Below are 16,734 nucleotides of genomic sequence, written 5' to 3'. Positions count from 1 at the left end.
TGATAGCAACACATCAAGTAATACTGTTATTTTTTCCACTATCTTTCATTGTTTTTCAATATATGACTATGGACGTCCATTCTAACATTTGTTATTTTATTGCCGTCAATAAATTCAATTCACAATTTAAATGGGGAAATAACGGTCATGATTTTTATAATAATATAAAACAATGATTTTGTGCATAACTTGTTGGCTACACCCTTTTATAACTGGAGAGGCATTTCTAAGCATTGGGCCATGTAATATGAGTGGATGGGTCTTTGTCCTTTTTACTTAAAAAATAGTTTTGCTAAGTTTCATTTTTTGGATATTGATCTATTAAAATAAGTATACAATAAGAGGGATAAGGTGGTTTTTAATGCATCTTAAATTATAAAAATTTCTAATACCAGGGATAAAAAAAAGAAAAAAAAAAAGTGGTGTGGATGTATGTGGTATTCCGATAATTATGAAAAATATAAAATTCTAATTCATCTCCAAGGGATGCAAAGTAGAAATAAGGAGATTGATAAAATTTTTAAAATTACTAGAAATAAGTATTTACATATGTAAAATGAGTTGCACTATATTTTTTGGGTGAATATACTATAATATACCATCTTCATTTTCAGATGTATATTTTTATTTTTTTATTTTTGTAAATAGAACTTCAAAGAAGATGAAATCCTAACCAACCAGTTTAGAATGAATAATTGCATCTACCAATTTCAAAATAAATAAATATATCTGACATCTAGCATCAAATATCAAAGAATTAAGAACTAGCATGCACCACAAATATGAAGATATTAATCTACTTAGTTACAACAGAAAACTATCAAAAAACCCTGGAGGCTAATAAACAATTTAACATGATCGATCTAAAGATGTGCTGAGTGCAAATTAGTCTTCAACTATGTAAAGCTGGGCTGGACCCACTTTCTCGTATTCTCTCCATTGAACCCCATCCTTTCTCCGCGGACCACCACTACATTTTGCGCCTTGCCGATAGAACTTGGACCTCCATTCTCCACTTCCAATTTTCAAGAGGCATTTTTGTAATCAGCAGCGATACCGATTAGGGGCCAATCGGAGTAATTTTTTTGTGCACTGCGTGCAGTGCAGAAAATCCGATGCGAGTGCACCATTTCATCCATTTAATTTATATAATTATTATTTTTTAATATATATTTAATATTTTATAAATTAATTTTTATATAATTAAAATATTTTATTTTAAATATTATATTTTGATCTTAAATATTATAATTTTTTTTCAAAAATAAAAATATTTTCATCATTCAAAATTTTTTATGATAAAAATATTTTTTTTATAAAAAATTATCATATTTTACTTCAAATATCATAATATCATTTCGAATGTCACGTGAGAAAATTATTTTTGTCCAACCACTTTTCAACATGTTTCAATACCCGCAAGTTAGTTTTTTTATTTAAAATTTTTAAATGATAAAAATATTTTTATATCATAAAAAAATTATGATATTTGATATAAATATTATGATATTCTACGGATCATATGTAAATTTTTTTTATAAAAAAATAATTTTTTTTTATCATATAAAATTTTTAAATAAAAAAATTAATTTATAAATATTAAATATATATTAAAAAATAAAAATTGTGTGAGCTAATTGGACGAAGCGCACTCCACGTCGGATTTTTTACGCGGTGCAGGAAGAATTCCCCCAAAAACTAAAACCATCGGACGGTGGCTAGTCCCAGATGGCAGTCTTTGTACCAAAAAAGAAAAAAATCATCTGCGGTGTTTGGCTCATGCGGGAGACCGGACATAAAAAAAAAAAAAAATCCACCCAAACCCGAACCCATTGGCCAAAAAAAAAAAAAAAGAAAAAGACAACCCACCAGAAGCATCCAGAAACGGAAGGTTCGCCCATGGCACTCGGGACCCAGTGGCACGTCCGCAATTTAGTCCCACACCAGTGGCACTTTTACCCCAGATTGCGTTACTTCTAGCGGGAATCGGCCTCACGGGCCACGGCCCCTTAACGGTGACGTGGCACGGTGCCCGTTTATCCCATCCCCCACCCCGCCAGAACGCCACTACTATCGTACTCCTCTCTGTTATTGGTCGATCAATTAAAATATCGGGTAGGACGACGTCAAGAAACCGAGGTTTAGGTGAGAACCTCTGGTATTTGGTGGCTCATTAAAGCCGCCCTACGTTTCATGAGATAACTTTTTCGTGGTCTTTAAATTGGAAGCATATACACCTCCATCTCCATTTCCTCCACCTCTTGCTCCCCATCGTTTCTCGCTTTCTCTCTTTCCTCAGCGTCTCTGTTTCTCTCATCTCCGATTGCTATGGGTGAACCTCTTAATGTCTCCTATCCTTGCTCTTGGTTTACTGATTTTTGGTCATTTTTCTTATTTTGTTTTGTATTTTTTGGGCAGCAACTAAGAAGATCAAGATCGGTATCAACGGTTGGTTTCTCGCTCTTTTTGCTTTTTTTTTTTTTTTTGTGGATTTAGGCTTTTGATCTGGATGATCGGTGTTTTGGGTGGGTTTTGGTTTTGATTTCTTGTGATCTGGTTTGATGGTGATAGGGTTTGGAAGGATCGGGCGTTTGGTCGCCAGGGTCGCGCTCCAGAGCAATGATGTTGAGCTCGTTGCCGTCAATGATCCCTTCATCAGTACTGACTACATGGTATGAAGCGATGCCCCCTTTGTAGTGTCTGATCTCCGGATCTGATGATCTGACATGCGTGGATATTTTTCTTCGTTGTGCATTGATTGTTTTGATAGATTATAGACTGTTAATACAACTCGCTAACGTTTCTTGGTATCTAATCCTTCATCGGTTCGATCAGTTGTTCAGAAACAAATATTTGATACTTCTGTCGAACCGCATCGTTTGTTGAGCGATATCGTGATGCATGAGCTTTTTTACTGATCCGATCGTGCTCTATTTAGTTTTCAATGTTTCTCGGAAGCTTCTGATTTATTTGACAAAAATAGTCGACCTTTTTCTACTGTTTTACCATAGCAATCTTTATTTTACAAAAGAAGTTGTCCGAGTTACTGAAGAAATCTTAGATCTTGTTCGTAATCGTTCTACTGTGCTGTAGCAGTTATTTTTTCCACCAAATGATATTAAAACGGTATTTTTTTCAAATTTCAAATAGTTTGCAATCATGATTTGGCTGTATGTTTTGCAGCTTTTTTTTTTTTTTTGGGGTCTAACGGTCTCGTTTTTTTTTTTCCTTTCTTTTTGGGTCATGAACTGTAGACATACATGTTTAAGTATGATACTGTTCATGGGGAGTGGAAGCATCACGAGATCAAGGTGAAGGACTCCAAGACCCTTCTCTTTGGCGAGAAAGAAGTCACTGTCTTTGGCATTAGGTAGGCTGGTCTCTGCTGCCTGTTCTGATGATTCTACTGCTACTTTTTGATTTTGGTTGGTAATGGTAGTCGTATTTACTGTTGTTGGTTTTATGTAGGAACCCTGAGGAGATCCCTTGGGGTGAGACTGGCGCGGAGTATGTTGTGGAGTCCACTGGTGTCTTCACCGACAAGGAGAAGGCTGCTGCTCACTTGAAGGTACTCTATCATTTGTATCATTTTTATCTTGTGAGGTTATATTATTTCACCATGCTAGTAACAGATCAAAATAGATTTGATTGATTGTTCATGTACGTTGAGATCTTTCCCTGGATGGCTTATTATGTTCTGCACGTTGAATATGCAACCAGATTTACTTTATCTAGGTGTTTTATTTGTTCTTTCTGGGTTTATGTTGGTCCATTAGCACCTCTTGGAATGATTTCATGTTCGGTTTTGTTCCTGGTTGTGGTTTCACTGTTTACTATTTAGAAATCTATCAAGTTCTCCTTTGTTTTAACGGACACTGGACTTGTCATAATGCATTTTTGGAGCCTAGTCAGCAAATTTGCTTTCCAACGTGAAAGTATTTCTTGTGCGTAGATTTTTTTTTTTTTTTCGGGGGGGTGGGGGGGGAGAGGGTGGGTGTTGTTTAAGGATTGGTGTTTGTGCTTTTTTTATTTTTTTTAAGTGATTCGATAGTGAAAAGCATGAGCTTCAACTCGCTTATCTTGTGGGACAAATCTTGTTTAACAACAGGGTGGTGCCAAGAAGGTTATCATCTCTGCTCCTAGCAAAGATGCTCCTATGTTTGTCGTGGGTGTGAATGAGCATGAATACAAGCCTGACATTGACGTTGTCTCTAATGCTAGCTGCACCACAAACTGTCTAGCTCCTCTGGCCAAGGTAATATAGTTGCCTTGAACCGTGGTTCTATGTTTTGATCTTCAACTTGTGGTGTCCAGTGACAAGTAGCTGATAATGTTGGATTTTTTGAATTATGATAGGTCATCCATGATAAATTTGGCATTGTTGAGGGTTTGATGACCACAGTGCATTCCATCACTGGTATATATTGCTTGATTTTTAAATTGGATTACAATTCTTTCAATGACTGTAATTTGATGGGAACTTCATTTTGCATGCTTCAGCTACTCAGAAGACTGTTGATGGCCCATCCAGCAAGGACTGGAGGGGTGGGCGAGCTGCCAGCTTTAACATCATTCCTAGCAGCACTGGTGCTGCCAAGGTATTTCAATTAAGATTGATTCTGTTACTTTCAATTAGTAAAAGGCTGCATATAAACTGCATGCACATCTGTATTTGCTTCTAGGGGGGATTCTATTTTCTAACTTTAGGTTTCTCATTTAGGGATATGATGGAAATAGATGTGATCTGGAGAATGTTAAATTAATGCATGCCATGGTCCAGATTTTGTTGACCTATTCTATTACATCATCTACAGTAATTAAATTCTGGGTTTACCAAGCAACTTGAATTTCAAAAGAAAAACTTTTGTGAATGAAGCTTGATATGACTAAATTTTTCTACTTGGTTCCCATGTTTCTTTTTAGTTAGTTTTATTTTTTATCCTCCGATTCTGCAGTGTGATTCATTTGTTGTTTTCTCTGAATCATGGGATGTTTTAGCTTAGAATTTAAGACCATAAAAGATCTTGTAATTGGGTTGAACGTAATTTTATTTGGGTTGTCTCGTTTGCACGATCTTGGGATGAGAAACCATTTTAACCAGAACTTTTTTGTCTAAAAATTAAAAGCCAAGTGTAAATGCCTCAAAACTGATTTGGTTCTTAAACTGTTTTATGCTCGCATCCATCTAACTGAAGGACACTTTGGGTCTTCTCTCTTTCTTTTTCTTTTTTTTTTTTTTTTCCTTTTTTTTTGGGGGGTGTTGGGGGGTGGGGTCATGTTTCAACTGATGGATGCATTTCTACCTTTGGTTGATTTGGCTCTTATTTTTTCCCTTTAGACAGACAGAGACAGATAGGTGATGTATGTACCGGGGGGGGGGGGGGGGGGGCGGAGAGCTAAGATATCCAATAAAATATTAGGCATGTTTAAATGAAGGCTTCTGTGAGCCATATATCTTTACACGATCATCCTGATGCACTACAAGCGAAAGCATGTAAAATATCAGGTGTGAATATAATTGGCATCTAAATATAATTGTAGTATGGTCGTTTTGTTCACACAGGCTGTTGGCAAAGTTCTGCCTGCCTTGAACGGAAAGTTGACTGGTATGGCTTTCCGTGTTCCAACCGTGGATGTTTCTGTTGTGGATCTCACTGTTAGAATTGAGAAGTCATCCACGTATGAGGAGATTAAGGCTGCTATCAAGTAAGTCCTATATCTAATGAATTTATACTAAGGTTATTCATTGTCATATTTAAGATGGTCTATAACCTCTCTAAAGTTCGGTACGTGCTTTATTCTCATATTCCCTTCCATTCTGTTTGATGCAATTTATATGTTAATTTAGAGTACACACCATTAAGAGATTCGTGCATTTATAGTCAAATTATAATCATAAGAAAAAGAATGGCGCCAATTTTTGCATTAAAGGTTTAATTCTTCATGTGCTTTCATCTGAGTTTGTTCTTTTCTCTTTTTTGGTTCATGTGGCTGTAACAAGCCTAATACCCCGGTTTCTTAATTTGTATTTATTTGTTTCCTTTTATGCATCGCAGGGAAGAGTCTGAGGGAAGGCTCAAGGGTATCTTGGGTTATACTGAGGAGGATTTGGTGTCCACTGACTTCCTTGGCGACAGCAGGTATTAACTTTGTGCAGTTCTTGATCGTGAAAAAACTGTAGTTGTTCTAAAGCATTCGCGAAAAATTTTATCTTGAGTCGTTGTTATGTTTTTTAATTGGTGCAGGTCAAGCATTTTCGATGCCAAGGCCGGGATTGCTCTCAATGAGAACTTCGTCAAGTTTGTGGCTTGGTACGACAACGAGTGGGGCTACAGGTAATCAGTCTTTTATCCTTGCGGTATATGTGGTATTGGATTAATGACAGCACGTTGATGATTATTCTCTTCTGATACGAGACATTGGTTTTTTTGTTTTTTTTTCGTTTCTCTCCCCCTTTCCCAGCTCACGTGTTGTTGACTTGATCCGGACAATGGACAGCAAGAAGTAGAATGCTCACTTGGCCTGCTGGATGTGCGGATGTTTCCGGCCAATAGGTGCGTGCTCCATGTCTGAGAATAAATGAACGTTTGACGATATGTTGTCAGGGTTCCCCCACCTTTTTTTCCCCAGTTACCGTACACTCTCATTTTGCTTTTGATGTTAAAACTCCGCTTTAATATGAAGCGGGAAAAAATATGTTGAGATCTTATTAATTTTTGGTATGGTATGACTTCAATACTCCGCGTTTACGTGGTTCATGCCATAACTCCAAGCTTTTTGATATCTATGGCATCTTGGTTGAGGGTCGGAATGTTAATAGCGATCTGTGTTGTGTTACATGTGAGAACGTACTTTTATTGCGAGGTGATGATTGTATACTTCTGAATTGTGATGTACATGAGTACTGCGTTATGTTGTATTGCACAAATTGGCAGCCACTGGAGCTGGTTAACGAGGGCACGCCGGTTCTTCCAGCGCAGGTGCCTGTGCATATCTGGCTTTCTGCTCCTCTTTCCTTTAGCCTCTCCTCCTCAAATCTTCTTCCATTTTCTGTACCTTACCTCTTTGCTCTTTATTCTCCCTCTCTCTCTCTCTCTCTCTCTCTCTCTCTCTCTCTTCCCTCCTCTTGTTCTCATTTTTCTTCTCTCCCTTTTTTTTTTTTCTTAATTTCCTCCTATCTCTTACCTCCCAGATTCTCTCATTGATGTCCGTTTGGTATAGTTAATTATTCAATTATATGAACTGACAAAAAAAAAAAAACTTTTTCGATCTGTGGTGCGTCTTATTTAGACATCAGCGCTCTTTAGTAGCCTCTCTTTCAGCAGTGGCTTTCTGCCGGTGGGTTTAATGCGGCTGAAAAGTTCTAATATCTGAGAAACTGAGCTTAAGGTGCCATTCAGGATGCTCTATCTACTATCCTAGGATCCAAAATAATGCGAGTCCAAAACCTTTTTAATGAGCCCAATGCTGCTGAAAATACGGTCTCATGCTGCTAACTTCATACGTACCTACAAGCAGGATCTGATAATTTACCTAAGCTAATTAATGTAACTTGATCAAATCCAGACTTTTGGCGCTGCAAGATGCTACCAGGCCAAATGCCTAGATAGGGTAGATCGCGGGCTAATCGTGAACTAAAAACCAATCTGTCAGTCAACAAGTTTTGCTCGCATACAAAACATTAGCATCGGATCTGAAAGCACCCAGAATTCTCACTCCAAGTCTTAATCTATACAATTCTATCACCATTACATGTTTTAAGTATGATATGCGAAACATGAAAGATCACATAAATCCATCACAAAAGCACATCTTTAATTTACTAATTTTGGTATTAAAGGCACTTAACCAGAGACTGCCGCACAACCTGATTTTTGTTTCACCCATATTTACCTATGGTGGTTACAATGATAATTAAGTAGCCTCACAATCGATCCTCATTTCAAAATCCCAAAATCTGACAAGAAGTTGAAAAATTTTCGAAGCACCAGATACCTTATAATCTAAAGGTAACTAGAATTCTTCCAGACATGATTGAAGAAATGGCTAATGCCCTGACTCCAACAGCACCTACTCCTTCAACAAAGCCAAAAGCAACTGATTCAGTCATGGGATTCTCAAACAGAATTCGTTCAAACAGAGAGAGAGAACTGCTCTTTTATAAGAGAACCTCTCTTTCAACTCTAGCCATTCTTAGCTTGGTCACATGCAACCATCAAGAAAGAAACAAGCATTTAACAAGAAAGCATCAATCAGATTCATTGAATTTAAAAAGCGTTTCGACATAAAGCACTTTTGCCCGAGCTGAAACAATTGATAAATTACCCAAGGCTTTCCCAGGGGTGGCTGGGCTTGGGTGGGCCTCTTTCTCATCCTTGCCCTTTGATAAGGGCGTTGTGTGTCTTACAGAACTACCTGCAATGTACCATCCTGTAAACAGAAAAATTGCACTAAGATGCTGAATCACTCGACCAATTCACCCTGAAAAGTGCGACCAGCTGTTCGTCCATTTCACTTGCTATCTGTAAAATCAGCATCAATTACATCTCCACCCTCTGATCCCTTGCCTGAAGGGTCTGCAGGCCCAGCATCAGCCCCAGGTGCAGGCCCAGCACCAGCTCCACCGGGCTGGTTGTAGAGTGACTGGCCCAGTTGCATCACCTCCTGGTTAAGGGCAGCAATAGCATCCTTCATGCCTTGCGTTGATCCTCCAGAAATGGCATCTTTGAGCTCTCCAAGCTTTCCCTCCACCTTTTCCTTGACAGGAGCAGGGACCTTGTCTCCCAGTTCCTTCAACTGCTTCTCTGTCTGGTAGACCACAGATTCTGCCTGGTTCTTTGTATCTATGGTGTCCCTCTTCTCCTTGTCCTCCTTTGCAAACATCTCAGCCTCATTTACCATTCTCTCCACCTGCACATTTCCAGGTAGGGTAAATGATTTGTCAATGTTATGATGCAGGAGAAACATCACTATTGTTATAAAGACAACCTACCAAATAAATCACCTATTAATTAATATTTATTTTCCTTGAGAGTTTCTAAAATAAAGCAAGACAGGATGCATCATTCAGACCGGTTTGACCTCCTCATAAGCGAAACCCAGGACCACAACTAACAAGGCACAGGTAGATAGCACCAGAAGAATTCGGTGAGAGAATATTATTGATAAAGCACGCAAAAAAGTTATTACAACCACACAGGAAAACAGATGATCAAGTATATAAGCACACAAATAGAGACACCTGATAACTTGGAAACAAGACCAAGTTCCAGTAAGTTCTGCTGGTTACAGCATTAAGATATTTTCAAGAATTTTGATAAATGATTGTAAATGATAGTTAATCCACCAATTAAAAAGTATATGTTTAACCATACTAATATTAAATGGTTAATATTAAAAGCAAATATAATCAAAATGTGCAATTAGCTGCCCATTTTGTTGTCTAGATTACAGGAAAAAAAAATCAACAGGCAATATCTGGTATAAACATAACGACAATCTGCTAGCAGTATTAAGAAAACAATACCTCATCACTAGGCAAAGTGCTTGCCCCAGTGATTGTGATGTCTTGCTTCTTCCCACTACCCTTATCCACAGCGGTAACAGAGAGGATGCCATTGGCATCAATGTCAAATTTTATCTCAACCTGTGGCACACCACGTGGTGCTGGAGGTATTCCATCAAGGCGGAAACTTCCAAGTGATTTATTGTCCCTCACAAACTCTCTTTCACCCTGAAGAACATTTATTTCAACACTTGTCTGCCCATCTGCAGCTGTAGAGAAGACTTCTGACTTGGAGGTGGGCAGTGTCGTATTTCTAGGGATGATCTTTGTCATCACTCCGCCCAATGTTTCCAAGCCCAGGGAAAGTGGGGTCACATCAAGAAGAACAATGTCGCTAACATCTCCAGCCAGCACCCCTGCCTGAAATTAAACAAAATAATAAATATGTGCTTCTTCCACATTCAATCATAACTCATATTTCAAAATGATTGGAAGCAGCATCTTATAAGTCTACAGTCAAATGATCGATATTGCTATATGGACCAGACCCACCACCTTAGCATAGAGCCCATTTTTTATCAAGGATCATATATTTAATATATTGACTTTATGTTCATCAATATTGCTTTTCGATCAATAAACAAATCACAAAGCTATAATGCTTGGGGACACAATAAGAAAAAAATGATATTAAAACCCAACCACCCTTATTTTTATGATTTACCCATAATAATATATACTGTGATGTTGTAACATGCATTCCGCAATCAATATTTCCCAGACATAGTAAACATACAAGGAAGACAAGTACAAAGAAGAAGCTTACATGGTGTCTTTTCAGAATCCAGGAACAATGACGTGCCTGCTTCTATAAATCTTTAAATGCATATAGATATAAGCACATATAGAGTCAGCCAATTAGACAGAGTGCTCCCACAATTCAGAAAGTTGGTAATACCTTTCATGATGTAGCATTGAGGTTGACATGAAATTCAGGATCTACTCAGTTTAAAGATTTAAGTGTCAAGCATCAAGAAGCATTAGTCCAAGTTAAAAAATGTCAAGTTGAAATCTGAAGTGATGTTTATTAGCAACAAAATGCATCAACAGAACTCATAATGTGAGTTGGACCTTATACAATTTTAACATTTAAAATATTGCATGTTTTTCATACACACCGTAGAAGAAGACCTAATTATATATTGGGTTTCCACATGTATCATTGTATGGCTCCTCTGAGACTTTCAGATGTGTGTAAGCCTACAAATTGTAGCAGTGATAACGGTACTAAATCTTCTGGATTGAATGGCATATTATAGTCTTATAATAATTAAAACAATATTGTTACTGGGAACACAAATAACATCTTTAAAACAATCAGTATACACTTGCTACATGTAACATGGGAATATCACTTTCTTTGTTCCTTTCTTTTTTAATTTTTTTGCCAAGTGCTAGAAATATGCCATGCACCTAACATTTGAGTAGAAATCTGACAAGAAACTGCTGTCATGTAGTTAACAGTGCAATGAAAGAAGCTCCCCCCCCCCCCCTCCTTTTTCAATAGCATATTCGCTTGACTTAACATTTTGAACATCCTCAACAACTTTCACTTAGGAATATTGAACATTACCACCAATTCCAGTGTTTTAAATAGCAGATCCACTGGTCATGGCAATCGATCGCTCAATAAAAGGATGTTCATTAGTGATGACATTAAAATTGTGGGTTGAAATTGGATTGCCCATTACAAACAGATAATCAAGAGTCATACTGCCCCCATCTCTACAAGAAGATGGAGGAATGTTAAAATAATAAGCACATATATCAAAGTGACTAACCTGTACTGCAGCTCCAAGAGCAACAACTTCATCAGGATTGACGGTAACATTAGGATCCTTTCCAGTCATCTTCTTCACGAGTTCCTGGACAGCTGGGATTCGAGTTGAACCACCCACCAGAATAACTTCATCTAGGTCCTTGAATGAGAGTTTTGCATCTCTCAAGGCATTATCTACAGGTCTTCTAAGCCTAAAAGACCAATAAGAAACACGAGCAATTGGTTGATCAGAATAGCAAATAAATGGTCAAATATAAGGCATAATAGAAACACAACATTTAAAAGGCTGGAGGACCCAATTTTGATAGTGTCAAATGGATATTTCGCACTGATCACGCACTCAGGTGTCAGACTTTTATGCAAGGATCTAAAACCATCCAATCAACCCATATATAAATTTCAAACAACTTCGCACGAAAATTTAGGCAGTATAGAACAGTCCCTTTTTTTTTTATTATCAGCCCAGATTTTAAGTTGCAGGCATATAACCATCATAGATCTTCACATAGCAGAACTTTGTCATCAAAGACCGCACATAAATGCATCAACTGTCAGAAGGGCATCAATTATGAAGAATATAGTCCAATTGACCACTATGTTCAACAGAACACGGTACTAATATAACAAACCAATCCCTTTCTTTTTGTTGACCCATAAGAAACTCATCAACATGACCAAAGATGAAATATACCTGTCCAGAAGATCTGAACACAACTCCTCAAACTTGGCTCTTGTTAGAGTTGCTTCAATGTGCTTGGGACCATCAGCAGTTGCGGTAATAAATGGCAAGCTACCATAAAGCAGTAAAAACAATCACTTAAAAACATCAGGAAAAGTAAAACAAAAAACTGCCAAAGGTATGAGAGATCATGAACATGAAAAGTCACCTTATATTTGTCTGCGTCAAGGTTGATAATTCCATCTTGGCCTTCTCTGCTGCCTCAGTGAGTCGCTGGAGGGCTTGCTTATCTTTCAGAAGATTAATGCCTTCCTCTCTCTTAAAGCTTGCAGCCAGCCAATCAACAATTCTCTGCCCAAACACATATGAACAAGAGTTAGTTTAGGGATATTTGAACCAACTTTATGTGCATGTTCCCTATTTTGGTGTAAAGTTGTGCATATGCAAGTCCAAAAAACATAAGGCAGAACATTATTGTCCTCTTGTATATGAGGAGGTCAAGAACTGCTGTCAAGCACATCTATGTAACATGATGTGCAACAACAAGGCATACACTAGCAAAGGGATAAAGGAGACTGGGCACACGGCATGCACAAAGAAAAAAAATGACTTAATGTTCGGCCTTTTGGATGTCATGAAATTTTAACATATTGGTACCAAAGATTGCAAGTTGTACAAAGAATACATTGTGCATAACCATTTCATAGCAGTTTGATCACATAACATAGTGAGATAATGTAAAGCTTTGCATTCAGTGTGGAAATCAAAATAATAACCTTAACAGTCAGCATTCAGTCAGTCTCAATAAGCCATACTTAAAGGCAGTTATCTTAATTCACTGTGCAAAAAGTAGGTCCCAATATAGCAACCCAGACTTACTGTTTTGCTTCACAAAGCACAGTGGGGTAATTGGATGGCCTGCATATGGTAGCATGTTCCAACATAGATTGATACAATGAAGGAAACCTACCAATCCATTTCGCACAGTCCTGTTTGCCCTCAAATGTTAAGATCATTACATTGCCACACACAGAAGTATGGCACAAGGAGAAAGGCAACAGAACCAAAACAAACAAAGCTGGCCTGACAGTCATGCACAAAAATTGGCTAGGCTGCACACCACAAAAAACCAAGTCCACTAGCAGAACTAGAAACAAGTATTATAATCTATAACATTCCAGCCTCACCCAAGAATTTAAGTGCAGGTGGAATGGGGCATGCTATCTGGCACATGTGCCATGCTGTGCCAAAATTTGAAAGGCCCTTATTTAATTAAAAATATTTTAAAAGGTGCTCATGAGTGAAGTGCCAACCCATGCCAGGTGTTGGTGCTGGTCCAACACATGAAACCATGTATTCATCTCTCAATTGCTAGGTAATGAAAGAAACATTCAAACAACCTTGTCAAAATCATCACCACCAAGGTGTGTGTCCCCAGAAGTTGAAAGGACTTCAAAAACACCATCTCCAACCTCGAGAACTGCAACAGATTGTAATTAAATCCATTATTGAAAGGGAAGAATAAAATATCTGCTGTTAAAGCTACGAATGATCATCTCAGAAAAATATGCATTGCAAAACCAGTATCTAAGAGTAATATGAATAATATACAAATTTGTCTGATTCATGATATGCATGGGTTGTGTGGCATTCATGATAATACGTGTATACATGTTGTTGGTACCTGACACTTCCAGATAATATTAGACATTGCGGTAAAGTATTAGATCTCCAGTGGCTTGAGTAGGTCATCATGGAATATGGAAAGCTTGATGGCAATGAAGGTCAGGACATGATCACATATAAAGAATGATCCAGAAGGTAAAATCTGAACCTACCACCTAATAAATGTGAAACGACTGAAGCGTCCATAAGCTTGGCTGACCATACTGAAATCTAATAGCATTCACTTTAATCAACTCAATAAATTTATAAATTTGTGTTTTATATTCTTATGATGCTAGGGTATCAACATACATTGAAGTTGTCCATGACAACCATGGAACGATTTCACTTGCACAAGGTTTAATATAAACAACAGAAGAAAAATAAGTTAAGGAAAATCAACAAATTGGACTGTTTACGTTGTCCTTTTTCTTTCTCTCTTCCTAAAGTAATATTCATTGTTATTTCCATTGCATATGCCTCTACAACCTTTAGGTGCGAACCCACAATTTCATTCAATTCTTCAAAATCCTTAAGCTGCATAAAAATTTCGTTTATTATCTTTTCCAAACTTTCACAACATGAGAACATTTCAACCAGTAAGAGTGTAATACATATTTGTCTTGAAACATGAAAAGCACATAAGTCCATAGAGTATGTGGGGAAATCTATTTTGTTGAAGCAATAAAGTTTTGAATGGTTTCTATACCTGAAACATCGAATGTACCACCTCCCAGATCAAATACTAGAATGGTTTCATTGTTCTTCTTTTCAAATCCATATGCCAGTGATGCGGCAGTAGGTTCATTAATGATGCGAAGAACTTCTAGACCAGCAATACGACCAGCATCCTTAGTTGCTGTCCTTTGTGAGTCATTAAAGTATGCAGGAACTGTAACCACTGCTTTAGTAACCTTGTCATTTAAAAACTTCGATGCATCGTCCACAAGTTTTCTCAAAACCTGAAAGCACGAGCAAAAACCATTAATCATTGATTAAGTAATAAATTAATTCTGAAACAAGAGTTTTGCCGAAACTACTTTTCCAAATACCAAATCAGTTAAGGAGACAAATATCTGAAAACTAGCAGAGATGATGGTATGCATGTTTCACGTAAAAATAAAAATCTTAAGCTAAAAAGAATGGAGATAGTTATCAACAAAACCAATTCGAAACAAAAGGACAGGAAAGTTAAATCCCGACTTCAGTGAAGCCATGATTTTTCATACTATCTGACATAGAAGCAAACTCATGTCACTGGAAGAATAGCACATATCATATATTCAAAGCTAATCTCGGTTTAGAATATTACTTATAGCAAGACTTTATCAGTTTCCATCTTTTCAAAAGCAACACAAGCATAAAATTATCATCAAAACCACAAAACATAAATGCAATAAAGACTTACAAATAAATAACTGTGAAAGCATGCGCTAGAAACCACAAAAGATAAAATTCAACAAAAAAAAGCTCTTATTGCAGATGAAAAAGGTTGCCGTACTACATCAATTTTCATATAACCTTTTCTTTAACACTATAAACCATGAAAGCTCGGAAATTTTCTCGAACAATTCATTCGAGATCAAAACCTTCAGAAAACAAACTAAAATCAAATAAATTAATTACAATGCATAAAAATCTTGTCGGGAAACGACAAAAAGAAAGCTTGAGAGGAACCCTAACAAGAATCAAAGAAAGTGACCTGGGCTGAGATTTCCTCAGCTGCAAACTCCTTCCCGATGACAGGGCACTCGAGTTTTACATTCCCGTTCTCATCCCTCATGACCCGATAAGAGACCTGCTTCGATTCCTCATCGACCTCTGCCATCTTCCTCCCGATGAACCGCTTCACCGAGAAGAACGTGTTCTCCGGGTTCACCACGGCCTGCCGCTTCGCGATCTGCCCCACCAACCGGTCGCCGTTCTTCGTATAAGCGACGACCGACGGCGTGGTCCTCTGCCCCTCGGCATTAGTAACAATCGTCGGCTTCCCTCCTTCCATCGCCGCGACAGCCGAGTTCGTGGTCCCGAGGTCGATCCCCACAACCTTCTCGGCCACCACCCGAAGGGGGCGGCCAAGGCCGCGTCTTTCCCTTCCCCCGCAACTCCGTGCTCGGAGAATAGCTCCATTGAGGGAACCCGAAGGGCGGTAGCCGAAGAAGAGGGATCCCGAGGAGGAGATTCGGGGAGAAGGCTTCCGGGACGAAGGAAAGGCGGCGGAGGAGCCGAGGGCGTGAATCTGGGCGGACGAACACGCCATTCTCGATCAAAGAAGAGAATTCAGACACTAGCCGGAATAAAGAGAGCGGGTGGGAGGGGTGGATTTGTTCTGCAGATGGAGCGAAAACCCTAACCCTCAACCTAGCCGGCGGGACGCAAGAGTCGGAGGGATAGGTGAATGATTATAAGATAAGCATCTCCCAACCTTGACACGATTTTAATTACATCATTGTACTTAAAAAAATAAAATAGATTAAAAAAAATTATCTATTTAAATTTAAATTTAAAAATAACCATCTACTTGAATTTTAAATAAAAATAATAATTTATTTAAAATATAAAAATAATTATCCAAGTAGGAATGAAACGATTCAATTATCTTTACAATTATAAAGTAATACTACACTATTATAAAGTAATACTATACTATTATAAACTTATACTACATTATTATAAAATAATATTATATTATTATAAAATAATACTATAATAAAAAAATACTATCCTATGATAATATAATATTATTTTATTATAAAAAATATTAATATATATATATATATGTGTATTTCTTCTTCTTCTTATCTACAATGTCTAATTAAAATAATAGAAATATACTTATAGATAGACATACAAAAGGAAAATTTTGTAAAGTATGCATCCAAACAATAACTTTATAAAAAATATTCAAACAATTATATATATATATATATATATATATATATAAATTTACATTCAAAAAAATCGATTAAAAATTAGGATATATGTTCAAATAGCAAAATTTAATTATAATAAAAATTATTCAATTACTCATGGTTGAGGAACGTG

General features: G+C 37.3%; 2 protein-coding genes across 2 annotated transcripts; one reads left to right on the top strand and one right to left on the bottom strand.

Annotated features, from left to right (window-relative positions):
* The first annotated feature begins 2,134 nt into the window (after nt 1-2,134).
* LOC105037818 (glyceraldehyde-3-phosphate dehydrogenase 2, cytosolic) lies at nt 2,135-6,766 on the top strand. The gene is made up of 12 exons (XM_073244631.1): nt 2,135-2,332; nt 2,419-2,448; nt 2,572-2,672; nt 3,255-3,370; nt 3,469-3,568; nt 4,109-4,255; nt 4,357-4,417; nt 4,501-4,598; nt 5,564-5,706; nt 6,057-6,140; nt 6,246-6,335; nt 6,463-6,766. Exons 1-12 carry the CDS (start codon nt 2,329-2,331, stop codon nt 6,506-6,508), a joined length of 1,020 nt encoding a protein of 339 aa, XP_073100732.1. The 5' UTR covers nt 2,135-2,328; the 3' UTR covers nt 6,509-6,766.
* Nucleotides 6,767-8,233: 1,467 nt separating this feature from the next.
* On the bottom strand, nt 8,234-16,091 carry LOC105053008 (stromal 70 kDa heat shock-related protein, chloroplastic). Its single transcript, XM_010934006.2, has 8 exons — nt 15,392-16,091; nt 14,399-14,651; nt 13,425-13,504; nt 12,233-12,375; nt 12,037-12,135; nt 11,347-11,536; nt 9,527-9,925; nt 8,234-8,910 (listed from the first exon to the last, which is right to left on the bottom strand). The coding sequence occupies exons 1-8, from the start codon at nt 15,947-15,949 to the stop codon at nt 8,512-8,514; spliced, it is 2,121 nt and encodes a 706-aa protein (XP_010932308.1). The 5' UTR covers nt 15,950-16,091; the 3' UTR covers nt 8,234-8,511.
* Between the last annotated feature and the right edge of the window lie 643 nt (nt 16,092-16,734).

This window comes from Elaeis guineensis, chromosome 10, assembly GCF_000442705.2.
Source record: "Elaeis guineensis isolate ETL-2024a chromosome 10, EG11, whole genome shotgun sequence".
Taxonomy (NCBI): Eukaryota; Viridiplantae; Streptophyta; class Magnoliopsida; order Arecales; family Arecaceae; genus Elaeis; species Elaeis guineensis.
Note: the sequence above shows the minus strand (reverse complement) of the source record. Positions and strands in the feature narration are given on the sequence as shown.